The sequence below is a fragment of the Notolabrus celidotus genome, chromosome 9 (assembly GCF_009762535.1).
Source record: "Notolabrus celidotus isolate fNotCel1 chromosome 9, fNotCel1.pri, whole genome shotgun sequence".
NCBI lineage: Eukaryota > Metazoa > Chordata > Actinopteri > Labriformes > Labridae > Notolabrus > Notolabrus celidotus.
The window spans coordinates 12,066,745-12,093,717 of NC_048280.1; the positions used below are offsets into that span (position 1 = coordinate 12,066,745).

The window sequence follows — 26,973 nt, forward strand, 5'->3', positions numbered from 1 at the left end:
CAAATGTATCATCAATTATAAATGTTGCCATGGGCAATGTTAAAGGCTGTTTCAGCAGCGTTTTTGTTATTACTTCTTCTGACACCTACCCTGAATCAGCAGTTTCAGACATTGAAGATGTTCTATATAGAAGTCATCAATTTCTCGTTGATGGTCTTGTTGGCTTTTGCAGGTCACAAAGAGTCATCAGTAAGCATTTCAGTCTGTTTCATAACTAGTTAAAACTCTTTTGGACGTTAACTACAGGTGGTAGCATGGTGGGTTATGGTTTCACTTTTTTTTCTGAGTTAATTTTTTTATCGTTTCATTAAAATTTGGCTCCATTAATTTGAAATGCTTTCATTATTATAAATATAAGGGCTCTATTAGGATCATAGACTGTATAAAAAATGGACGTAGTATCCGTGACGTCACCCATCTTTTCCTGAGCGCTGTTTTGAAGCCAATCGACGTTGGCAGCCATTTTGGAAATGCGGAACTCAACCAGGCAGTGTGTGAGGTAAAGGGGCGGAATTTGAGTCAGTCATGTCCTTATTTGGGCAAAAACTTGTGATCTTAATATCTTCTGAACCGTTGTGTTAGAAAAAAAAATTATCCCTCGTACTGTGTGTGCCGATAGAGAAATTAGCTACTTAGAGCCAAGCCGTTTTTTTAACCAGGCTGTAAACATGTTTATTAATGCTGCAAAGATCGTCTTTTTCCCATTCATGTCTATGTGGTTTCCGGTGTTTCTGCAGCCAGCCTCAAGTGGATTCTCGATGAACTGCAGTTTATAACACTTCTGCATGGGCTTCATAGTTTGAGACCGGAGGTTGCCGCTTGATTAGGATGTGTTAACCAAAGACTAATACAATATTTAGCATATCATTTTTAAGTTATTTTCTTGGGCTTTTTACCTTCATTGGATGGAAAAGCAAAGAGGGACAAGAAAAAGGGGAAATAGTGAGTAGGGAAAATGTAGCAAGGGGTCTCAGCCATGCATTGAGCCAACAACCACTGTCACAAGGACTATAAGCTCTGGGGCGCACAGTTTAACTGCTGAGCTAAACAGGCTCCCCAACATTTACTTATTTGATTCTTTTCTCATCTTCATTGGGAACAGTGTGATCTGATCTTGTGCAAAGCTGGTGTGTAGTAGAGAATGTTGTAGTTCTGTTGTCAATAAAACCAAACATGGCAGGTGGAAGCTCCTAACAGGTGACATTACTGTACAGCTTGTCCTTATTTTTATTAGTTTTTACCAACCAGAGAAACGGATGCAACTAAAGTGACAAGTTTCTGTAGCAGGCTGCTGCAGAGAAACTGTGCTCTTGTCTTCCTCTCTGCAGGATATTTGCTAACAAACGTGGACAGAGGGTACATTTACAACTGGCTGACCCTGTTTTTGCAGTTTTTATCCCACTGGTCTAGAAAAGGCTGAAGCCCTGCAGGAGTTTGTACACTAAAATTTGCTTTCACTTTCTTCTTCTTCGTTTTCTTAGGTGAAAGCCCTCACCTTGTTTGTGACCCATTACCCTCCTCTATGTGAGTTGGAGCGTGTGTATCCTGAACATGTGTCTAACTACCACATGGCTTTCCTACTCAATGACCCTGATATTGCTATGGAATCTGACGGTGAGTGTGTGTGGGCATTTTGTGCATATATGAAGACGCTGTCAGTGTTAGTTTGGTGGCAATTGCTAATTTGACTTCTAATCTTGTTGACACTCTGCACTTGTCATTTTGCCTTATGATACAATTAAAATGTATGTATGCTGTATGTTTATGTTTCAATGCTGTCAGATGGAGAAGTTCAGCCAGAGTTCATCACCTTCCTCTACCAGTTAACCGAAGGAGCAGCAGGGAGGAGCTACGGCCTGAATGTTGCCCGATTGGCTGACATCCCTGACTCTATACTGCACACTGCTGCACGAAAAGCCAGGGAGCTTGAAAGCACAGTCAACGCCAGGAGGTACAGGGAACACACATCTTCAACTTGGCCAATACTTAAAGGGGCGACCCCTAATTTACACTTAAAGATGAGTTTATAAGTCCAATTGTGCAAGAGGGAAACACTTGAATGTATTTTGTGCTCTGGATGAGACTTTCAGAGTCTGCTGAACTTTTTCAGAGAGAGTCATGTAGGTTATCTGGATTTAGTTTTGTTTAAACTTTACAGTGTATAACTTAGCCCTTTGGAACAGACGTAGGAAGTTTTAAAGATCTTGGTGTTTGCCTGGCAGTGAGGGTCTAAGTGGGTGTGCAAACTTAAAATATCTTAGCGTTGAATCAATACAAAAGGCTGAAAGGGTTGGGGCTTTGTTTTGGAGGTAGCAGTGATTCATTGAGACAGTGTGACTTATCAGTCACCAAAACACTGCACATCTGAAATACTCTGAATGCAAACTGGCTTCATTCAAATGAATTAGTGGGCTGTTTTTTTTCAAGCTCAGCTGATGTAGTTCTGAACTCAGCTAACATATAAACGCAGATGAGTTGCATTATGGGAAATGTAGGATTCAGAGTGTGACACTTATTAAGGACTTAAGTCAGCCTATCATCTTCCACTCCTTGTATTTCTCCCTCCCTCTCTCTCTCTCTCTCTGAAGTCCCACTGCTTTATAGAAGGGTTACTTAATATGTGGAATATCCCTTCAAACACTAGCATGAGTCACAAAACTATCAAGTCCAAGTGTTTCTGCAGAGATACTCAAGCATTCTCAAGATCAAAATTTAGCCTGACAGTTGTAAAGTAAGAGCCAAACATGCATCATGAGGAAATAAAACTTGGAGTAGCTCAACTGAACCTAAATTGAATGTTTATTTTAGCTGTAGCACTCCAATGAACCTGATTTCGCTCTTGTGCCAATATTCCAGCAAGATCAGCCATCCAGAACTTCAGAACTCCAGAACTTCTCGGGAATTGAAATGCACAATCTGGCAAGAGCCAAAAATTTACAACAGTTCGTGATGGTGCTCATGGGAAATGCAGTCTGTATCCTGGAAAAACACTACAGATTCCAAAGGGATCATCGGAATTTACACAACATGAAAGTTCCTTACGGTGCCTTTTAGCTCTACATAAAAACACAAATAACAGAATATGGAAGGAATGAGAATATAAAACAAGATCACCTTAACAAACAAGAGGACCAAAAGGACCAGGGGGGTTCTTCATCTTGGCACAAAAGTGCAGACTTATGAGGAAAGAAGGAGAAATGTGTGCATTTGAAAGCTACATTTTTGAATTAGGGATAACCACACATTGGCAGGCAGAGATACTCCACTTATATTTGAGTTAGGAAGAGAAAAGATGTTGATTCTCATTGTCTCACTGAGTCTGTCAAAATGTACTCTCTCCAAACACAGTCCTCTGTCTCTGTAAATATGTTCACAGCATCTCCTCTCCCTGTAACAGACGGCTTGCTGGGAGCGGAGTGCTGCTTAGCCTCTTCCGAAGTAATCCTCACCATATGAAATATCTGTCAATGCATTGCACATGCACACACACTCACTCACACACACACTGCTATGCCTCTCTATCAATGTAATCCTCTCTATATGAAATATTTATCCTTTGTTGGAGTGGAGCCATGTTGAGTACACAAGAATTACACAGGTGAGTTGAGCTGCAGGTTGGAGGTTAAGAAGGGGGATTTTATCGTGCTCTCACTTGGTTCTTTGTGTGACAGTACAGTGTGTTCAAGCTCAGCACAAGGGGCTGTGTGATGTCATGTAACAGATTTATAAACAATATTTCTGTGTCTTTTCGTCTCCATCTCCGTCTCCCCAGGAAGAACAAGAAACTTCTCTCCGATCTTTGGAGCCTTTCGGACAAATCATCTCTTGTGGAGTGGCAGCAGACAAACTTGACATCGCAGCAACAGTAGAACACAAAACAAGTGAATGGACAAACTTTAGAGAAGACTCAAGACTGATGGAGTAAAATGGTTGTTTCTACTTGTCTTGCTATCATTTCAGCCACCTCAGGTACTGTTCATCATGTACTGTAACTTAACTTTTGATTATGTGACATCATCCTGCTTGGTAATTCAATTAAAAAAATGAACTTTTGGCCTTAACTACTTTGCTCCTGTTATTTAATTTTACACAACTAAAATACTGTCAGAAAAGACATGTCAGTATTTATTAAAATGTCCATGTGTAGTTTACTTTTTATTGATTTTAGTGTCAGCTTTAATTCACTTTTCAAGGTAGAGATGCAAAAGACACAGAGAGTATTGCTCAATAAAAACTCCAAACATCACATCATTTTTAAATGATGTATTCATATGCAAAAAAATGATCAACCACAACCATCCCAAAAAGACAGCCATACAGAATCCTGTCTGTCAGTCCTTACAACAAGGGATAATGTTGAGTCATTAGGGTGATGATACAAATTAGAATCCCAAAAGGGTGAGACAAGACCTCTTTGCTACCTGTCGGGGTCCCGCTCAACCTGGATTCTAATTTGTAGGCTTGGTCTCAGGTCCTGCTGTCCACATGACTTAGGCAAGACACCCAACACCAATTTTAGTGGTCAGAAGACTAGGGAGCTATATAAACAGTTCATTTACCATAACTGTTTACTACATATAATCCCTCACTTAGTTTAATAAACACACAACACATTTTCAGCTTTTGTGTTTTTTCACCTCCTTGTTTTTATCTGTATCTCAGTCTTTGGCAAGTTCTTATTTAGTTATTGTCTAGTTTCCATTTCTTGTTAGTTTTTGGAAATAAATACAACCATGTACATTTCTCAACTACTGGCAGTTCTGTTGGGGAATTGTGGTGTTAAGCAAAGGTAGAGGCTCCAGTAGCCTTGAGCCTTTAGTCTCAAGCACAGATGAGGATCAAGCCACAGGGTTTTTCTCTCCAAATTAAACCTCCAGATTTTATTTTTATAGTCAAACTTGTAGTCATCGATTCCGGTCGATCCAAGTGATGTCTCTTTTGGCAATTTTTTATACTTTCTTTTATCTGACATTTTAAAACATTTGCAGTTGTATACCCCAAGCATTGCAAACAGACTTTTTTGTAGGAAAGTCAATATCAGAACTCAGTTTCAACTTTTTTTATGCAGAAGCCTCGAGAAAAAGATTTCAACATGAGAAGGCATTGAAGTAATGATCATGACTTGTTCTTTTCAAGGTTGAATATTGCGTTTGTTCATCTCTTTACTTTGCCCATTAATTTATTCATTGATGAGTGCTCTCTGATAAAACCATTAATAATGCAAACACTACCCTGGCCTATGAGAAATCTGCATTACATCTGCATCTCTCTCTCTCTCTCTCTCTCTCTCTCTCTCTCTCTCTCTCTCTCTCTCTCTCTCTCTCTCTCTCTCTCTCTCTCTCTCTCTCACACTCACACTCACGCTCCGCCTTTAATTCCGCCAACTCCAGGATCAGCGCGCATCACCGGAGAGAGAGAAAGATAGAGAGACCTTGTGGCAGTGAGTGCTTGTGTGTGTGTGTGTGTGTGAGAGAGAGAGTTAACCACTGTCAAAGCCGATTACAGTTATCAGGTCTGTGATTCTGTCACTGTCTGTGTACTTGTGGGTTCTCCCTTCTGTGAGCGACACGCCTCTCTTCTCCTCCTTCTTGTTAGTTGTTGTTTATTTACCGGAGCGTGTTTTTTTATTCTGAGAGCAGCATGGATTCATTTTAGCGCGTGTGGAACTCGGACAGCCACTATGACTTCCTCTGCAGAAGCGCTCCCCTCAGCGGGGCAACTTTTCCATGCACCACGGCGCCCCTGATCCGCGCGTCTCTCGGTGCCAAAGTTTAAACGCAACCCTGTATGCATGCAATGATGGGCTCGCGGTGAAAGCACCATTGTCCCACTTTGTTCTCTCTTCCATACAGCACGGCAAAAATGCAGAAGAGCGTCCGTTACAACGAAGGGCACGCGCTGTTTCTGTCCGTGGTCGCGCGTAAAGAGGGGACTAAGCGCGGCTACCTGTGTAAAAAGACGGCAGAGAACAGCCGATGGCACGAGAAGTTCTTCGCACTCTACCAGAATATATTGTTTTACTTCGAGAACGAGCAGAGCGCGCGACCAGCCGGGATTTACCTGTTGGAAGGATGCACCTGCGAGCGCACGCCGGCGCCCAAGATGTCCACCACTGGGAAGGAAGCGCTGGAGAAACAGGTGAGATATTTGAAAGGGGAAAAAGTGTGAATGCACCAAACATTGAGTGAAAATTTAAACAATGTTAGTTATTTAAAGCTACAACTTCACAGAATCTGCTCAAACCCAGTGACGTAAAAATGAAGCAAACTGGTACAGCACTGATTGTATGGTGATATGACATAACCAACAAAACCAGCGCACCAAAGCAAGTATCTGGTGTTTTAAGATCTTTTGTGGTTCATATTTAATATAGATTAACATTTTATTATAAACGTCTTAAAAATTACAATCTTTAAAACTTCTGCATCAAATTGTTACATCACCCTCAAACTAAAGCCCATTTAAAAAAAAGAACTATAATGCAGCATCAGCACCTCACTCTACAGTTTCAACAAGCTCTGCAGTCTCAAGAGCTCCAAGTGCATCCTCCCTGAGCAGGTGACATATTCCCCATCGGTCTCAGATGTGCAAATAGGAGCAGGCTGGTAGGTGAAAGAGGTTTCCCAAAGCCTGTCTTTTATTCGGCACAAAACAAAAACACTTTTCAGCAATAATACTTTATGATTTTCAAACAGTTTTCTCTCTTTCTGTCATGAGCTTTGCTGGCTGCAGACACAAAATTAACATGATTTGGAAACTTGTAAGTTGGACATTCTAATATTTTGGGGTGTAATGAACTTAATAGTCCTGTCTCTGTGTCATTGTAAGCTTAAATAACTTACTCTGAACTCCTGTTTATGGATTGGTCAAAATGTTTTCAAACACTCAAAGTCAAGCTCATTTGTGTCTGACTTAAAGTAGGTGGAAACCATTGCAGTGCAGCAACAGGCTTTCGTATTGAACACAATGAATACTTTAAAGATAGGACGGCACGTTTTCCCTCTACATGTATATTTTATATTTTCTTGAACCAGAACGGCAATAAATCTATATCATCTTTACATTCTATGAAATATTCATTCCCACACCGCCATGTTTGATGGCTGTTACACAATCAAGATCAGTTCTCTCTAGTTACACACTGCAGAATGGCATAAGTGTATTTAGAAAGCTGAGAGTGGATCTTAATGCTTTTTAAAAAATAAAGGTCTGCATGTTTTTGCAACTTTGATCTGTAGTAACTGAGTCACTGACTTGAAGATTGATAATTTGGGGTAAATGTGTTGGTGACCGTGCTGTTGGAAGATGCTTCAGCTTTGTTGCCCCAACAGTAGTGTCAATCTTGTTGCTAGGAAACATTTGCAATACTGTTTTCACATGCATTTCATTGAGGAAAAAAGGACACACTGGTCGGAAGTACATAATCAATTCTGGAGCTATATAAGAAAAAAAAAAACCATTTGTTTGAGTGAATAAAGAAAGAGGAACTTAACTCCACTCAATTAGAGTAATCATGGAGAAAAAACAAATGATTTTTGTCTCTGATCCCAGCTTGGCCTCAGGGACTGTGTGCATGTGTGCACACCGGCATCATGCCCATTAACATGTATGGGGGAGGGATACACTGAAGAGTACTGACTTTTTGCAGTTAGTATAAGTAGTAGGACAGTGAATAAATGCAAAACCAACCATTTGGTCAGTCAAAAATAACCACCAATCACCGTCCCTCAAAATATTCCTACTCCCACCTACTCATACAGTAGAAGTCTGTCTCTTTAAATGTACAGTATGTGTAAAGACAATTCTTTCCAGATGTATGTAAATGATCTAAAAAAAAGGACTTCAGGGAGGCTAAGAGATGGAAGAATATGGGTTTAATCAAGTCATTTATAAAGTAGGGAAGAATACATCTGTATTTCTCTGATGGAGTTGTTATGAATCATGATGAAAGGTGGATGAATCTCTGTTTGAGGCCTAAATTACACATGGTTCAAACTGTTGAACTGACACCAATGTATGCCAAAACTTGTTCTCTCTGATGTTCCTGAAGTTGGGAAATATAATGTCTCATTTTACTTTCTTTCTACTCACAGTGATTGTCTCACTCTCCTCACATCTGTTTTGCGCTGACACTACTGCTGTGATGTTTTATAAGGGTTATTTTTAAATTGAGCTCAGCTGAAAGCGGAAGTGCTGCCATGTAACATACTGTCTACATACATAGCCATGAACAAGAGGGAAAAAAACAACACTGACATAAACTCTTTCTTTTGTGGTTCTGTGCGTCCTCTCGTTGGTGATGTAAAATAGATTTTCAATGAGGGAGCCTGATTAAAGTTTTTTTATCCTCGTGCCATGGTTTGGTTTGGTAAGGTGTGAGAAGGCACTTCCATGCTTCCATCTTGCTCCTCGCTGTTATTCTGTGCAGTCGAGTGAGTCTGCCAGCAACCTGCAGTATCACACCCCCACAGTGTGCAACAATGCAAGTACCCAAATAACACACAGCGCACACACTGCCTCTCTGTCTCTCTGTCTCTCTCTCTCTCTCTTTCTCTCTCTCTCTGTGCTGTACTCTCAAAAAGACACAAACCCTTCAAATTATTTGGAGAGCATTCACACCCGTCTGAATGGTTTCCACAGCGACTGCGGGTGTGCATTAGTGATGTGAATAGGTGTGTGTTAGTATGTTAAAGGCCTGTAGTTTTATCTATGTGTAATTGTCAAACTGTCCCAACCCCCATTGTCAAGCTTCAGGTTTGGTATTGATCCCAGAGAGAGAGAGGCAGTTCATTAGAGGCCATGAACCGGAGGAGAGGAGCGCTGCACTCAGTTTAGTCTGTTTCTTCATTGCCACCATGTCAAAATTTTGTAGAGCGCTTCGAAGGCTTGGTGTTGTTTTCATGATGGGTCTCTTTTTGCCTCATTATAGAAATATAACAAACCAGCATGTGTCTTTCTAAGTCTGTAAAGGTCCACAGTTTGGGAACATCTGCTGTTGCCTCAGTTTTTATAATCATTATTTATCATGCCACTCTGGTAAGGAAAGAGACCATCGCGTTGTTTTTCCCTGAATTCTTACATTGAGAGCTAAAACATAAAAAAGGTTTTGCGTGACAGCTGTATGGATTGAAGCACTTAACAATCTTAATAAATATTTAAAATGAAATTACCTTACATGTGCAGGTGTGGCTGTAGCTCAGTAGAGATAGCTTTTTGAAATCTAGGGTTGAGGTAACTAGATCAAACCCCTTGGATTTTCGAGGTCAGGGTTGCTGTAGTTCCTCCAAGTTTCCGAACCTGAAGTCTAACTTCAGGTGGCATTTTAGATGATATCCAACTGTCAATTTGAAATTTCAGACTTAAGAGGTCAAATGGAGTGCCCTCTAAGCATATGTCCATGCCCATAAGTCCCACCCCGGTTGGGCCACCCCAGACAAAAAAAGTCTGGGCACGGCCCTGTCTCAATCACATCCTGAAGTGTGCTTATCCTTGGACCCCTATGTTAGCTCGCCATCAGTGCGTGATTATGTGTGTTTCAAGAACTGAATAAAAGACAAATTAAGTGTAGTTTTGAATAGGAGTGCTTGGTAATCTGTTTCTGTCTAGTTTATAAACAACACACTTATTCGACCAACAGGATAAACATAAAGCAACCAAAATAATGAACTGATCACAATTTCAAAAAGTTAAGATCAAGCTTCATGTTTAGTGGCAATATGGTTGCCTTGAGGTGCCATAATTCTAAAGATAAGAGAATGAGCTCCAAGATAATTTTGTAAAAAATGAGTGTTTCAGGAAATGACACAATCTAAAACTAGAGTAACATAACTGCTACTTTTTATTTTTATTTTGAATGGATTCTGAAGTCCCTTTCAGTTTAACAGAAGAATGGAATTTGTGTAAATGTGTCTTTTGTGTTGACTTTTTGTTGAAATTCCTGCTGAATTTATTATCTAACACATGTTTTCATCCAATCTTATTGGCTTTTTTTTTTTAAACAACATCTTGCACTTCTCTTTGTTTTTGATTTTTTAAGATAAAGATTTCCACCTGCCTCTAGGAACTTTGTTCAAAAGGAAAATGCTACTCCATTTCAGTAGCTCTGGTGTGTCTGTCTCAAATACAGTGCAGCCAGATTGTTGTATGCACTACAGAGGGAAGTTTGATTTCCTGCCAGATTTTTGATTCATGTATGAAGGCTACAAGCAACATGTGAAAAAATCAAAACCAGCTGCTCTTAATTATTTAAACATTCAGTGTGGGGAATATAAGATATGTTTGTTATGCGCCTTGTTTTGTGGCCTGCTGTTATTATCTCTTTGGTTGAGTGTTCTTGAGTTTCTTTCAACCCCAGGGATCTTGGGCTCTGTGAAAAATCTCCTTTATTCACCTGCCAGTGGTGGGCCCTTATTGTCCTAACTTTTCTACCCCATATGGCACTCTTCTCAAAGCCAACATATCCTGCATAGAAAAATGTGAAGTTAATGATAAGATATGTTTCAGTGTAACTACAAGATGTGTAACAAAGACACTTTTGTCTTTAACATGAACAGAATTTAAGGCTCCGTACACCATCAAAGATGCATAAAAAATAAAGCACCCTTATGTCTTTTACACAGCTGTACTAAAGTGGAATAGAAACAAGACGACTTTAAGCTAAATTCAAGCATGTGGGAGGTTAATTCTATATTGTCAGATCTGGCAGAATCAGCTTTTTGTGAGAGTGTTTTTGTCGAGCCTTTGCCACATGTTCTTTTCATCAGACTCTTTCCTCATTAGAGTCTATTCAAGAAAAGGTGGGGTACTCTACAGTTGAAGTGTTGCTGCTGACTTCCTGATGTCTGCATGTGCGAGTGTAATTATTTCTCATTAGAAAGCTCCTCCAGCTCTAAATGCCCCCCTTGAGCCTCACATTTTTCTTTTGTTGGCATTTATTGTCGGCATCAAGGAACCAATGCTGTTCATATTCCCGAAGTCAGATCTGCTTTCGTCAGCAGCCTTTTTTTCATTTCCCCTTTAAGTTTTCTGCCAAGTATTTGACCCATTATGGACATAATTAGTGTCAGACAAGAATTTAGAGCAGGCATCAGTTCAGAAATATTTTTCTTGTGTTTGAAACCCTGCAACGATTGAAGGAGGCTCGTCAATGAGGGAGGGTTATTCTTATGAAAACAGTTCATGTGCAGTATCTTAGTATTGGCCTGGATTTCCTGTGAAAACTCTGCAGCCAAACTGGCATATGGTCAACAAACCAGTTTTAAAGAGCAGAACAACAGAAAGAGTCAGGCTTGGGATAAAAGAGTATTGGCCACTTTTCAAAGTTGGTTGAAAGATAAGTTGCACTTCCATGTCAGAGTGTGAAAGATAGAAACATGCACGTCAAAAGCTGATAGCTTAGTTTAGCATGAAGGGTTTAGCCAGTGAGAAACCTGCCTGACTCTTTTTTAAAAAAAACCCAAATTGCATTCATTTTAACATTTAATAACTGCAGTAAAACAAACAGAGCCAAGCAAATGAATACATTTATGCAAAGTGTATGACAGAGAGTGCACCTAACAAAAAAGAAGGACATCGTGTTATCAATCACCAACATGTTCTTCCTAGATCACTAGTGAGCATATATAATCACCCTGCCACAACTATAGTTCAGCTAAATGGATTGCATTCTTTGAAAGTGAGAGATGAGAGGCTGCCAACATCTGTAAAATGTATCTGTTGAACCACGAATGGTGTATTTGATCTTTTCCAATTTTAAAAATGATAGCAGATCCTGAAGCCAGGATGTGTTTGAAGGAGGTGAATGACTCTTCCAGAGAAGCAGAATCAGATGACGGGCAATTAATGAAGCAAAGGAGAGGACATTAACTTGCTTGGTAGATATTTTAGTACCTTCCTCAGGGATTCCAAAAATAGCAATATGAGGTGATGGGACTAATGTTACCTGTAGTACCTCTGGCATAAAATTAAAAGCCGGACTGTTTTTAAGTTCAAAACTTTGACTGGTTACCTGCTGCAACTATCTCTTTGTGAGCAACAGGTGGGAGAGGTTGCTTCCCAGACTCTTGTTGTCACCATGTGTTGCCAAGCAACCAGCTGCACAGAAGCACTGTGAGATGATGGATAAACTATTGAGCCATAAAGGTACCTGAAGGACATTTCCTCCTGCTTCCAGTCTTTATGCTAAGCTATGCTAATCACCTCCTGGCTGTAGTTCCACAATAAATGTTTTGGCATCATAACTGTCTTTCCAGTTAACTCTCATGACAGAAACTACAATGTTCAGCTATTGCATTAAAGCTGCTCTGATTGGTTATTTGCTGTAATGTGGAAGGTCTGGCTCACAGTAAATGACCCAGAGAGAATTATCAGCAGACTACAATACTGTCTGCTTTACAGAGCGCTTTCTTTCAGCTCCATGTTTTAATTTGGATTTATTGCTTCCAGTTTGATTGTTCTCATTGTGATGCTCTTTCAAGTGTGGTTTTATGCATTAACAGACCACTCTTTTCAAAATAAAGGCCTGTATAAATCCTAAAGTGGATTTAAACTTGTCATCAACATGACTCCACATAAAAGCTAAACTTGCTGATGATGTGTTAACAAGCAGCTGTTCCCTTACTTTGTCCCATTAACCAAATCAACTAGTTTAAAGTGCTGATGTCAGCAGGTTGTGGTACGGCCCCATAGAGAAAGATCTACAGGTGTGAAAAGGAAAGATTAAAAAGAGGAGGATACATAAACACTTCTAACGAGGAGTGTGTCAAATAAACCTTAGAGCGAGGTAAAAGGATTGTCGAGTAGTTTCTGTGTTCTCGTGTTGTCTCTTTGCAGTTTACGAGCAGGATCAGTTAGTGCACAATAGCAATTCTCAAGAATACAGTAAAACAGATTGATGATGTGTTTGGATGGCTCTGTGTTGCTGATGCGCTGAGGGACTCGTAGAGCAAACTCTCTAATCCAGAAACTATTGTATTAAAGCAGCTGGATGCTTCAAAATGATTCCTCCTGGCGATGGAGTGACAAAGTGTCAAATTAAAATGAGAGAATAAGCTTGATTGTAGCGTTATATCGTATATGTGTATATATGTCAGTGTTGACTTATTTACAAAAAAGTAGGAGGACACTGGAAGTAAACAGTGGAGGAGGACATCAGTCTGTTTAATCTCCACATATCCAGACAGGTAATCCCTGATCAGAGTGATCTAAGGTCTTGGTACAGAAGAAATCAGTATCCTTATGCAGTGTGTGTGAGAGTTTTGTGTTTGTGTAACAGCTTTATGTCAGTGTGTGTGTTTCTGTGCGGGTGGCAAAGAGTGAGACAGCCTCATGCTTTGTTATCAGAACCTCTTTGCAGGAAATAAGCAGCATGGAGGCCAATGAAGACACAGCAGGATTTGGGATGTTGATTCAGTGATTTTCACATTAGCTGTGACATCATTAGTTGAATTCAGTGGTTACGTAAAGTACTGCCTCTGCAGCAGTCAGATTAATGTTTTGTATCTTTTCACAATGACAAGTCTACATGATATTAAAAATCAGATGTTGTGTTTTAAAGCTCAGCAAAGCCTTTTGGATTTCTGAAATTACAGGCTAGGTCTTACAAAAAAATAAAAATAAACATACAACAACTTAAGTCAGTGAGGAACCATGTCAGAACGGACACAAAACACATGATTCTTTGTTTTTCTGCTGGCTAACTTAAAACAAACTGGAAGATAAGAGGGCATTGTAAAGAAATAGTTGGACTTTTGGAAATATGTCAATTTATTTTCAACAATAGCTTTAGATAAGAAGATCAATTCTACCATTTCAACCAGAAGCTGGTAAGCTCAGCTTGGCATAAAGATTGGAAGGAAACAACTAGCCTTGCTCCTAACAACTGCAAAAAATATATACTGATATTCATTTTACCCGGCCTAAATTTGTAATTTTGTAGTTTAACAGTTACGTTGTGCTTTACTTTTACATTTTCAGGCCCCAGTGACCCAGTCCAAAGTCATTTTTATCATACAGATACAGACAATATTATTTTGTAATCTTACCCCCTGCAAGAAAGCAAATAGTTATGTTATCTGGTAAATGTTCATCCTGGCATGGAGCTACTCTGAGTCTTTTTATTACCGCGATATTGCAGGCAACTAAAGACTGAAAGATGGTATCATAAAAGTCCTTAGCTGGTATTTGTTTGTGGCTTTTGTACATTAAGCACAAACAAGTTATAACCATAGACTTTATAAAATATGGACATAGTATTCATGACGTCACCCATCTGTCTCTGAAGAGCTGTTTTGAGGCCAATCATTGTCGGCAGCCATATTGCTTCTGTGGAGCCAGTGTGACATAAAGAGGCGGATCAATGTCTTCGAAATTGCTGCGTTGCAAAAAAAAATCACCCCCCGTAAAGTGTGAGCCGATCGAGGAATGAGCTATCCAGACTACACTTGTCTTTTGTACCAGGCTGTAAACATGTTTATTTCTGCTGTAAAGATCGTCTTTTTCCCATTCATGTGTATGTGACTTCCGGTACTTCCGGAGCCAGCTTCAAGCGGGTTCTCGATGAACTGCAGCTTTTAATACTTCCACATTGGACTCTTATTTTTAGACCGGAGGTTGCTGCTTGGTTATAACCCATGAACTAGTGAACTTTCAGGTGGTCTTATATTTATACTTCTAGATATAAGCAGACTAGTCGTTTTTTTTACCATCTCTCCAGTGTTAAGCTAAGCTAACCATTTGTAGCATTGTTGATTAAAAGCAGAATAGGCTTTTAGTCTGCCTGGCTTATACCTGATACCTGGCTACTTATTGAAAATACATTTATTACCTATGGTCTTCAGAAATAGGATTCTTTGCTGCACAGGAAAACAGCCCACCGTACAATATCATGAGGTAAATTTTATATTATTGAGTACACAAGGCTTTCATAAGAATAGCCGTTTGTTTCTTTGTTCCTGTCCTTGGAGCATTTAATGCAGCTACATTTGGCACAGAAAATACATTATTGCCTCTGTGGGAGCACGACAGGAGCTGAGAAATGAGAGAAATAAAAGAGACGCAAGGCAGATTGTGGATCTTTTCCAGGAGACTTGTGGTGGCAAAAAGCAAACTGAAACCCTTCTTTTATTTATCTCTAAAGCTTCCTCATACATGACTGACTGTTTGAGTAACTGATTTAATCCTTATGGAAGGCATATTAAATTCTAAGCCTGCATATGGAAATTCTGAATAAACTCTGAAACTGATGATATCTAAGGCTGTCATGAAATGAGGTGTTGTCTGCAAGATGTCAGCTAAACTATCAACTTGAACAGGTTTAAAAAAGTAATTAAGTGTCCTTTTTAGATGTGGCTTTTCATTTGGCAAGTTTCATTGGCTGTTTGTGGTCTTTAATGGCTGATATCTGTTGTGAAAAAGAAGCTGAGAACCTGGTGCTGAAAGGTCTGAGGCATTGTGTTTTCCTATGAGAACTGCCAGCAACAGGTGGTTTAAGATGAGCTCTGTTTTGAAAATCTTACTCAATTACTACACATAGTTCTCTTGTTGTCTTCCGTATTAAAGGGCTTTGTATGGCGTGTATACTCTTCCACACACCCACAGGAATCCAGTTTATGGATTTTTTATATAAGGTTTCCAGTGAAGGCTCACATACACACATGAATCAGGTCTGCTCTCTGCTGCATTGCTTTATGATGGTAAGCATCACCCCATGGGACTCAGGATCAGTGAGCAGCCTCTGGTGCTCCACAGCAGTGCAAAGGTAGAGACACATCATACAGCAGCTTCTTAGAGTTAAAACTTCTTCTATGAATTGCTTCCTTTATATTTTAAAAGGCAATAATGCATGGATGTAGGGACAAAGATGAGGAAAAATCTTGTTCCTACTTGTTAAAAGCAGACACAAAACATGCTTGTGCAGTAGCCTTTGTTTGCACTAGATTACATTTCAAGAACTGTGGTCTTTCACTAATTTATTGATTCTATGGAGTCAATTTTATGCATCTATCCTGTGACCTACACGGATTACATTTTGAGTCTGTCCTGTTGCATAGGTGCACTCCGCTGACTGTCTCATTGAAACACTAGTTTCTTTGCAAATTAAGTTTATTTGAAGTTAAGTCAACTCACTATTTTTGGCCTTGAAATTCCTGTGAAATATGTAGCCTAATAGCAGGCACACCTTTTATGGTGGAGACAACTCCCTGACTGCTACTCCAAGTTGAACAGTTTTTGCTTTATGTTGATAAGAAAAATGCAAGAAAGCACACTCGTATGCAGCTTATTGTTGCAGATGTCAAACGCTCTTTGAATTTATTAGAGCCAAGCATTGTTTACTTGACATCATCTAAATAACCGTGTCAGTGGCTTTACATGTTACCATGTTTTACATGTTTTACATGTTGTACAAGCTTTGCCTAACATTCTGTGAGTCTGAGTAGTTTTACACGCACTCTGCTGCCACTGGCTACAAAATGCAGTGCCAACACCCAATTAGTGGAGCAAAATAGGTCCCAACTCCTCCTGTAGAAGTCCAAAAATAAACCGGAAGGGAAGCAGAATTTTGCAAATTAAGTTAAAATCCTGTTTTAAAAAGTTGATAAATTATTTAAAAATGAAAAACACAGTCAGAAAACTCTAGGTGAAGTGGGAGAGGTGACTCTTGGACCTGTATGACAGGAGTTTGTCATTTTTGGGAACCCTTGGTGAGTTTAGCTCAGTTAAACTAGCTTGGCTATTCATATTAGTCTATGTCGACCACCCACACAAGGCGCAATTGAGTTTAATTAATTTTCTATAAAGTATGCACATAAATTATAAATTAATCATCAATATATAATCATTCGTTTGTGATACCTCTGTGGTCTTTTTTTAATATTTGAAATGTCAAGACAGCAGTATTTCCCTTCAGTTATCCTTATGAACCAAGTGGCAGTTCAAATAAAACCCTCGCACCAAACCAATAGCAGCTATAATAGCCTCCCATAATCCTGCAAATTGTGTTCACTTTGATGAGCGAAACAACCGTGGTTAACACACTAGCTTCATTCACACACTTGAATGAAGCTATTGAGAAAATTAAGGAAAACTTGGGCAAACATGCTTGATTGACAAGATTCTCAAAGGGAAATTAAAATTAGACATTGTGCCGCACACCTGTCACCTGACTCAATTCAGATCAGGCAGAGTAACTGTTACCATCGCAGGCTTAGAAGGCTGAACACTGGTTTTGGTGCTAACGGAAAACATTGGCCTCATTTGCCTTATTGGGTCCGCTGCTATTTTGCATGCTCTCAAATGTGGTCGGCAGAAATGCAGTATATAAAAAAATGTGGTCAAAAAGCCAAAACTTAAAAATATACACAATATAACAATTTGTTTTTATCAACCAAGTAGAGGGACATCAATAGAGCAGCACTTCCTGTTTGTTCTGTTAAACATACTACATATACATATTTAACTGTATGTATTATGAGAGCTGTATCTGACATGGTGAATTCTTTATTGTCGCTCAATCAACCTTTCAGTACTGTTAGTGTTTACTGATTTCACCCAAGTAGGCTTCAAACCTTTTCCACATTTTTGCCTTTTCCTACCCATTGAAGTAAACAACATCAAAGCAGTAAATTGCTGGATGCTCTGGCAAGGCTGAGAGTGAGAGTTAAAAAAAAAAGAAACAGGGTCCATCTGTAGTACGCCACAACACAATTTGGCCTCTCATCAGTGCAGCTACCAAAGCAGACAGCAGTGTTACATCATTAGTGGCTATTTCAGTCCCTAATCATCAGTGGATCTATCTCAAAAGTGACTCTGTCATCTCTGTTTTTAAATATTTATAACACATGAGTATTTCTGGATCACCCAGCCATCGTTTGCTTAATGAATCTATTACCACTAAGTTAAATTTCATTTTTCATGCTTTAATCTTCAACAAAATAAAACAAATAAAATAGCATAGACGCCACGGACCTCTGTTGAACAGTGAAAAAGCAGTCAGAGGTTTGCTCCCACAGCGAGCAGTTTCAAATGACTGACCCAAAATTGGTTCAGAATAATAAAATTTGCTGCCCTGCATTGTGCCCATGTCTCGCTCAGTGGTGGTAAAACACAATCCTTTGTATCATGCTGTCAGTGTCACAGTCTCATTTTCCATAATAGCTGTTCCTCAGGGTAGATGGGCAAAAAATGTTCCAGGTGAGTGTAAAATTGGTTGTTATAGAGTCAAAGAGCAGAGAGGACTCTCTGTTTCTTTGTCTTTTTGTTTCTTCTGCTGTTCCTCTCTGTCTCTATTTGTTTAAATTAAATTTCTTACAGTACAGTGAAGGCCCAGAGGCATGGAGGGGAACATTTGAGCACATTGGAAGGCTGCTAGTTCTGAATGGTACTGAGGAGCTAGGAAGCTTCCTCTTAGACTAATGAGGACACAGTACAGTGTTACAGTGTAATTCTTTGCCAAGCATTGTGATTGTGTTCAATGCCATGAGGTCCAGCGTGATGCAAATGTTCTGTACAGGATGCTGTACCATTAAAATTTTGATGACTGCCTGAGGGCAAGTAGGTCACTGCTGCATCAAATAGTTATAGAGCACAGCAGGGGTTATGTACAGTATAGATATAAAAGTAGGATGAAAACAATACATATATATATATATATATATGTCAGATTGAAGGTACTTAAACACCATTGAAGACTTAAACACAAGTGAAGGAGCAGGAATAGTTGGGACGACTTAACAATCAATGCAGTGCCTACTGTGTATTAAGTAATATGTAACTGAATTTCCCTTAGGGATTAATAAAGTACATTCTATTCTCTTTCTCTAATAACTGTCAAGTTTAACCTCATTTCGGTACTGCACAGCATTGACATTCTGTGGAGTTTTTAGTGCATTACTCCTAACAAAATGTGCATATATACAATACAACATATCAATGTAAGTCTAATGAAAAAAGGAGAAGCTCAATGTATCTATGTAATGTTTAAATCACCAATTACTAGTATTTGGTGATAGTATTATCATCTGTTATGCCCAAGGGACAACAGATCTTAATTTCCTGCTTATGTTGAACAAAATGTCAATGTTTTGTCAATTTTACTAAATCACAAAATATTTTCAGATATGTGCAGTGTACTCTTCAACATACTCAACCTCTTGCAAAAGTTACACTAGTAAAAACATCTCTGCATGTCACTTCATAGCACCATTAATGAAACACACTTTAAATAACAATCACATTTTATGTAAATTTTGTCTCTACTTCATTGCATTTCCAATGTTATTTTTTATTCCACTTTGCTATTTTGTTGTGATAGCAATACCAAAAAATAATCCATGTATAAAAAAATGCTAATTGTGTAATTTAGGTTTTGCATAACTTTATGCAGCATAATCTATATTCCCTATAGGCCTACACTGATTCGACTTAATGTGGTGCCACTTGTTACCTCCACTTCTAAAACATAATGTATCACCACAAAATATAATATTTTATAGAACATTAAAGCAACTAGGAAAATGGAAAGGATGATTTTAGCTCTGAAATGCTAAAGTAAGCATTGATACTGCTTACATGTAAATACTCATGTAGTACTGAGCAAGCAAAACAATATAAAATGATGATATAACACTGATAAAAGTCATTCTGCCTGCATATGATGTACTCATAAACTCTTCTAAACTCTTCATTAAGAAATATTTTTAAGGTATTGCTATTTATTCTTAATGATAAAGTATTTTTGCTCATATCAGCTTTGTCCTAATCATCATGGTTTATGTAGTAATACTGACAGGGACATCTGTGATCAAGACAACCATTTGAATCACTACTAACACACTTGTTTACACTATGATAAGGCCTTAAAGGCAAATATACAGTATTTTAAAAAAAACTAACATGCACTCTAATGTGCATGATAAACAACTCTGACTTCTAACAACATTGTGAAACATGTTTCCTTAAAGGAATGACTAAGACAGGCTGACATTATCCATCAAGATCCCCAAAAAAAACTCTGCATTAGCAAAATTGTTCCATTCTCTACATCACGCTTCATTCGTGCATAAAATTGCAGGATGGATCAATAAAGGCATTAAATGAGAAAAGGCAGTGCTGAAAAGCAGAAAATGGAAGTGCAAAACACGTTGGAAGTGTGAGATACTGCGTTGCCATGGAAATGTTATCTTGTTAGGTGCTGACACAATTTAGAAACATGTACTCAGTTAAGAAATGTTATGTAACCTCTCCCTCGCTCTCCATCCTCCCCTGTCTCTCTTTCTCCCTGTCAGAGGCTGTTAGAGTGCAGATTATTGTTGATGTAATAAAATCCAGGCAGCCAGTGAATCGTAACGACAGATACATAAAATGCAGGATAGGACGACGAGGACAGAGATGGTGGAGGGTCTCTCAGTGTGTGTGTGTGTGTGTGTGTGTGTGTGTGTGTGTGTGTGTTCCAATAACCTTGGTGACTCTGTACCCAACCAGTCCCAACTGCAGGGGCCATGGCCTGTTCATCCTCCTGCAGGGGTAAACGTCTCTACTCTGGACTCTGCTTGGTTCACTGAGTTCTTACTGAGAGACACAAAGAGATGGAGAATATGAAGGGATGTAGAGATGGAGGAGGAGGAGGAGGAGTGGGTTTCGACAACAAGAGAAGTGAGGGTGCTGGTTGAGCGGGGCAGAGGAGGCAGAGTGGGATGGTAGGTGAAGTGTAAAGAGAGAGAGAGAGGAGGAGGAGGAGGAAAAAAGAGGTGGTTGTATGATGAGAAGAGAAGAGGAGAGAAAGTCCATGCAGAGATCAGTCTTCTCCTGACTAAGAATAGCAGCTCTTCTGGTAACCCAGTGCCCCAGGACATGACCATTTGAATAAAAGCCTCTATCACTTCACATAAAGCCTGGTCTGTGTGTGCATGTAGGTGTGTGTCTGTGTGCTCGTACGTGTTGGTATGTGTGGGGAAGTATTTGGAAGGCAGATACTCAGGGAAGTTCATCCGAATAATAATGGAGTCAGACAGGAAACCAGAGAGAGAGAGCGAGGGGAAGGGAGCAGGCTAATTGATGGTGATGATGATAGGCTGGTGGAGCACAGAGGAACAGACCAGACTTGATGTTTTATTGCAGCAAGCAAATAACTCTGTCATGTGTGTCGAGCCACCCACCCTCTTTCATTTGATCTCCTTCTCTGTCTGTGTGCTATCCCTGCTTCATGTGCAAGAAAAGAGCGTGAATTGAAAGCAATGTTTCCATATGTTCATGCCATATGTCTTATTTGCTGTGTGTGAGATCTTAAAGGAGCAATGAAAACATTTAATGCAGTGAAGACTTTGTGCCAAGACTTTTGGCACAAGTGAGTAGTGGTGTTGTTGATTTGTTTGGTCTCAGGGTCACACATACAAACTGCTTTTCTCTCTCTGTTTTTCTCTAATCAGCACTACTTCCTGGTTGTGTTTGGCCATGATGGACAGAAGCCTCTGGAGCTGCGGACGGATGAGGAGGTTGAGTGCGATGAATGGGTGGAAGCCATCCAGCAGGGGAGGTATACACATTACATTATCTAAAATGTGAATTCCCATTTGTGTTTGTGTAGCAAGAGACATGGCATCAAATGGTTTGAAGCGATGTGACAGATTAATAAGTTGCTTAGTTGCTCCTTGTGTCGTGAGTACTTCTATGATTCCTGCAGATTTGATCTTTCCTGTAATTGCACATCCTGAACATTTACTGGAATTCAGAATGCAGGGCCTAAACTATTAACTCAAGTTGAGTCATTTTTTATTTATGTAACCCAAAACAACAAATCAAACTTTCTCTAATGAGGCTTTACAATCAGTACAACATACAACAACCTCTATTTCTAGACCCACATAAATGGTAAAAGGACTGTATTTATATGTCGCTTTCTCTTTTGACCCCTCAAAGCACTTCATGTCACATTCACTCATTCACACATACACTGATGGTAGCGGCTGCTAGTATTAGTTAATCCCATTCACACACCAATGACACAGCACCAGGGCAGTTTGGGGGTTCAGTTACTCACCCAAAGACACTTGGCAATGCATATGGACCTGGGATTCAACCCCGACCTGCCAACTAAGAAACGACTGACTCCACCACTGAGCCACAGCTGCTCCAATTTGTCCATCCATGTGATAGATAAGCAAAATCTCTGTCCTTTGAAAAATCCCTTGATAGTAAAGCAAAACTCATAAGAGAGGGCAACAGAAGAGGCATCAGACAGATGCTGTGTTTACAAAATATGAGAATTTCATGACCAAATCACAGATACACATGAAGGCAACAGTAGTAGAGCACCTACAAAGGTGTTATCAGTCCCTAAAGAAACCTGTTGTCTGGTCTATATAGATGCTGTGTGACCGAACCCTTTATTATTGTTACATGGAGGTTGAAGATCTCTTCTATTACCCTAATTAGCTCTGTAAAGCTTTAGCTCAACTAAGGAAAAATCACCTGTGAAAGTGAGCAGTACCATTACAGTGAATAGGACGTTTTTTCTACAGAAGACATTTTGACATTTCACAGCATTCATTGCTCAGTAATGTGAATAATAGTATTAATGGCTGTATGACTTCCATTTAGCTGCTTCAGTTTTAGAGTCCTGGTATTGTTCAGTCTGACTCCCTATCACACTCAGGGCTTGTTGGGAACAAAGCCAAAATTATGTTAATAATAACACCTGCACTTTTAATTCTAATATAAGCCTAAATGTCTGTTTGCAGCCCAAAAAGGAAAATAACTAATAGTCTTCAAAAACTCAGTTTCTAAAATGTTTTCATTTTAACATTGAACAATTAAACCTAAAAGATAAAAAGTAAAAAAAAGACACTTTACATTAACAGAAGAGTCATTACATGCTCCATCCAGACTGTGGTGGTACTTTCAGTCAAATTGATTTGCAAAATGACCAAAGCAAACAATCCCACAAGAGATCTTTATTCAAAGGTTGTCCAACACAGCAGGGTGTCCTGAAATGGCCTGAAATAGGTGATGTCACTTGTGTCAACAGAGCACCACAAATATCTTGTGAAATAACCACAATGTTCTAACTTTGGCTGAAGATTTTGTTGCTCGCAGTGAGGGGTTTGCCCGTTGGCATTTTCAGGGGCTTTATGATTTCAAATGGTGACACAGGGAAGATCATTTTAATCATCTCTGAGCATTCATTGTAATGGGCATTCAAAAGTCTATGTTTTTGTTGTTCTCTCATTTCCTTACATAAAAAACATTCAGCAAGAACAGCAAGCTATTGAAATATCTTTGCATAGGCTGCTATTTAGACAAGCTTGTGGTACAAAGTGTACTTCTCAGCTAATAGATACAGTATCTCTGTATGTATCTCTGGACTTGTCTCAATTTTCAGTTACTCTGACATCATCATTGAACGAGAGGTCCTGATGCAGAAATACATCCACCTCGTGCAGATCGTGGAGACAGAAAAGGTGGCTGCCAATCAGCTGCGCACCCAGCTAGAAGATCAGGACACAGAAATTGAGAGGCTCAAAGCAGAGGTAAAGCATGCATGTTTATGGACACACTCAAACACATAACTACACACACTAGAAGGGTACACTCTTCAAGGTCTACATCAATCAAATCCATTTTCCCATCTTTTATAGGCAGCTCATATTCAGCAATAGCCATTTAATGTTTCGGCGTTCAGTAATTGCTTCTTTTGTGTGGGCTTTAAATTGCGTACCCACTAGAAACAATGCATGTGTATCGTAAACAGGATGCAGAAGACAAAAGCCAGTAAATGTGTGTGTTTCACGTAACACAGGAGACAAAGGCTTGTTATGAGTATTGGAAGAGGAAGTGATTTTGTGGTTGACTCTATCATGTTCTTTAAAACAGACTTTTGCTGCCTCTGAAAGTCTTTACATATATTACTCTTAACGGAACTCTGAGATAAGTTGTATTAAAATGTGCTCTCAACACGCATGAGCAACCACAACTTATTTAATAACCAGAACAACTTTGAAAGGTGTATAAATAAATACACTTGTATACAGTGTATCCTATATCCCTTTGTGAGCCTGTGTGTGTGTGTTTTATGTGATGTTGGAGGAGTAGGTGTGAATGATACTCACCCCTGAGTGTGGGAGGAGAAGCTCACCACTCACTACACACAGCCCATCAACATCTTTACAAACAGCTGCCAAACCATTATGCTTATCGAATGCAACACCTTTCTGTTCTGCCGTCACAGCATGATAAATCAGACTTCCACACTAACACAGAAAGCATGACTGACCTCAACAACATTGTTTATCAGAACTAATTACAATCCTCCCTTACACAAAACAACAGCTGATTATTGTTTATTGGTTTAAGTTAATTAGATCAAGAAGAATTAGATCAGAAGAAAAAGTAAAGTTCACTGTTGATCCTGACGTCAGTGTCAAACTGCTGAGAAGACACTTGTTCTTGTACTTACATTCAGGCTGGTCCATAGAATAACACGTTAAATCATTGTTTACTGTCTTTAAATGATAACACAATAACTAACGTTACTTAATACAAGGCATTCAATACAAATTAGGCATTTCTTTTTCAATCTTCTTATTTTATTACGCAAAAATGTTATATTTATACAAGCATTGAATGTTAAAGACATGTAACATTTGGTGTCCAAAGAAAAATAGTTCAGTAATCATCAGACCTCTTTTTTTGTTCCAGGCTGTAAACTTGTTATTTTTTGAATGGGTGTGTATGTGGCTTACAGGGCTTCTGGAGCCCGCCTTAAGTGGAGACATGAGGAACTGCAGTTTTTAGCACCTCAGCATTGGCTTCATATTTAAAGACTTGAGGCTGCTGCTTGGAATCTGATCACAAATTAAATAATAAAAACAAAATGAAAAACTGGTTGATAAAGGAAAATTTAATAGATGTTGATGGTCCATTGATCAAATAAGCAATCTATATTAACAAAAAAAAACCAATCCCTCATAATTTTATACTTTATTTCAAACATTGACAGTTTGACAGATTGGACAGACATAGTGTGTGTTACACATGCGGTTGTGATATACATTTCCAATATAAAAATTTAACGGTTCAGGCTAAATAATAATAAACCATTCACATAGTGCTTCAACAAAAGTGTGTCTAATTTTAGAAAACAGATACAGAGATTTTGCCGTGCTAATATGTGATTTCCTGAAGGCCCTGCAGATTGATTTTAATGTGCATGTGTTTGATTCAAGTTGAATCCTGGTCAGCACTGTAGTTAGCCCCAAGAGAACAAGTTTGTTTTTATGTTTAATTGTCCAGCTGCTGATATCTCCATGAATCACACTTCCATAGATGTTTCCAGTTCTGTCTCAGTTCATCAGCATCAATAATCACTTGCACAAATATTTTGCTTTTATAGCTGAGTTCAATCATCAGGAAGACATAACGTTGTGTTTAATGGGCTAGCTTCTTATGCTGCTTTTAATTCTCCCTTGGAGCAACAAGTGTGTGTGTATGTGTGAGTGTATATGGGGGTAGGCTACTTCTTTCCTCCACGCCCTGTGATTATATCTCATTGGCAGGATATAGTGTGCCCTGTTGAAAATGAAAATGCAAAGCAAAAGCATTTCATATTAAGAAACATCTGCCTGTGTAATGAGGCTGCTCATGAAAAAGGGATTAGCATTTGAGAGCCTGTGTGCAGTTGGTGATCCATCTCATTAAAGCCATACTCTTGTTTGTTTGTTTTTGTGTGTGTTGCTTTCTGTTTATGAATAATTAAACCAACTAGCCACTGTAACTGTCAGCAGTTGGCAGACTGGCTCCTCTCGTCCTGCCATTTGCATGATAGTGCTAGTGAAGACTGAAATGAAGATGAGAGTGTGGGGCTGGAAATGGTTTTAGCATCATCTTTCAAGCTTTTTCTCCATCTCAGATAAACTGATATTGTCAAGAGGCCTGAAGGTATATAATACGAGAGCTGGCTGTATTTCTTCACCGAGGACAGTGTTGCCAAGAAAAACCTTTTACCAGCTCTGTGTGTTTGACATCAGTCATCTCTGTTGTTTTAAGAGAGGTGGTCATGTCTATTATTAGGTTTATAATGTGAAATAAGAACTTATTTCAACAGCTCAATAACATTTTGAGTTTGGCATCTGCCCACCTTTGTGGTGCCTCTTATGTGTGCTTCAGTTTTTGGAGCCTGAGAGATGACAATAAGTTTGTTTTAGGTGGCTGAAATGTCTAAAGGCTAACCTGACTGAGGAGAGTATGGCATAGCTGCAGAAATGATGCAAGAACTGACATCCTTAGTTAAGTTCGATCTCTGCCATGACATGTAATGGATTGATTTCTACTAGAAATAGAGTAGACTCTGCTGCAGAGGATTATATTAGTGCCTCCTGTGCTTTACAACGCACTAGAAGTGATCAGGCACCTACAAGTCAAATTTAATATGCTTACTGTCACCTGCAGATAGCAGCCCCTCCCCCTTCTCCACCTTTCTCTCTTTGTAAATGAACACATGAGATTGTCAATGATGAGGAAGTCTGATGGCTATCTGCTGCTGACACACCAACGGTTCACTGAGAACACATCGCATGACTATCACTAAAATAATATTCAAACACATGGCTGGTAGACCCTTTAGGAATATATCCTCATTAATTTATCGCTCTCTGACATACCTAATGAGTCCCTTTTATTTAAAGTGATATAATCGAGTAAAATAATCTTTTCTTTCCAATAATTGTGTTTTTGTTATGTGTGTCTGAATTTCTCTCATCAGATTGTAGCTCTGAACAAAACTAAGGAGCGAATGCGGCCTTACCACGTCAACCATGAAAACGAAGACCCAGATATCAAGAAGATCAAAAAGGTAAATATTTCTCCCGTAGAGCTTTGTGTTCGTGTTTTTTCCTCTTTCTATCTACTGTGTTGTGTGCGTGCACCTTGTATTCACAATATGTTTTGCCCTGTGTTTCTCTTTGTCTAAGCTTCTTTGTTTGT

General features: G+C 39.2%; 2 protein-coding genes across 3 annotated transcripts in view; both read left to right on the top strand.

The window, feature by feature from the left end:
• msh3 (mutS homolog 3 (E. coli)) overlaps positions 1-4,061 on the top strand; it is a 49,868-nt gene extending 45,807 nt beyond the window's left edge. For both annotated transcript variants that reach the window (XM_034692313.1, XM_034692312.1), the window contains exons 22-24: positions 1,482-1,614; positions 1,783-1,951; positions 3,773-4,061. In XM_034692313.1, coding sequence (XP_034548204.1) covers positions 1,482-1,614; positions 1,783-1,951; positions 3,773-3,869 — 399 coding nt within the window. In that variant the 3' untranslated portion in view covers positions 3,870-4,061. The remainder of the gene's footprint in view (positions 1-1,481; positions 1,615-1,782; positions 1,952-3,772) is intronic.
• Positions 4,062-5,862: 1,801 nt separating this feature from the next.
• Positions 5,863-26,973, top strand: part of rasgrf2b (Ras protein-specific guanine nucleotide-releasing factor 2b) — a 46,721-nt gene continuing 25,610 nt past the window's right edge. The window contains exons 1-4 of the mRNA XM_034692094.1: positions 5,863-6,138; positions 21,423-21,529; positions 23,375-23,522; positions 26,753-26,842. Of these exons, the coding sequence (XP_034547985.1) occupies positions 5,863-6,138; positions 21,423-21,529; positions 23,375-23,522; positions 26,753-26,842 (621 nt within the window). The remainder of the gene's footprint in view (positions 6,139-21,422; positions 21,530-23,374; positions 23,523-26,752; positions 26,843-26,973) is intronic.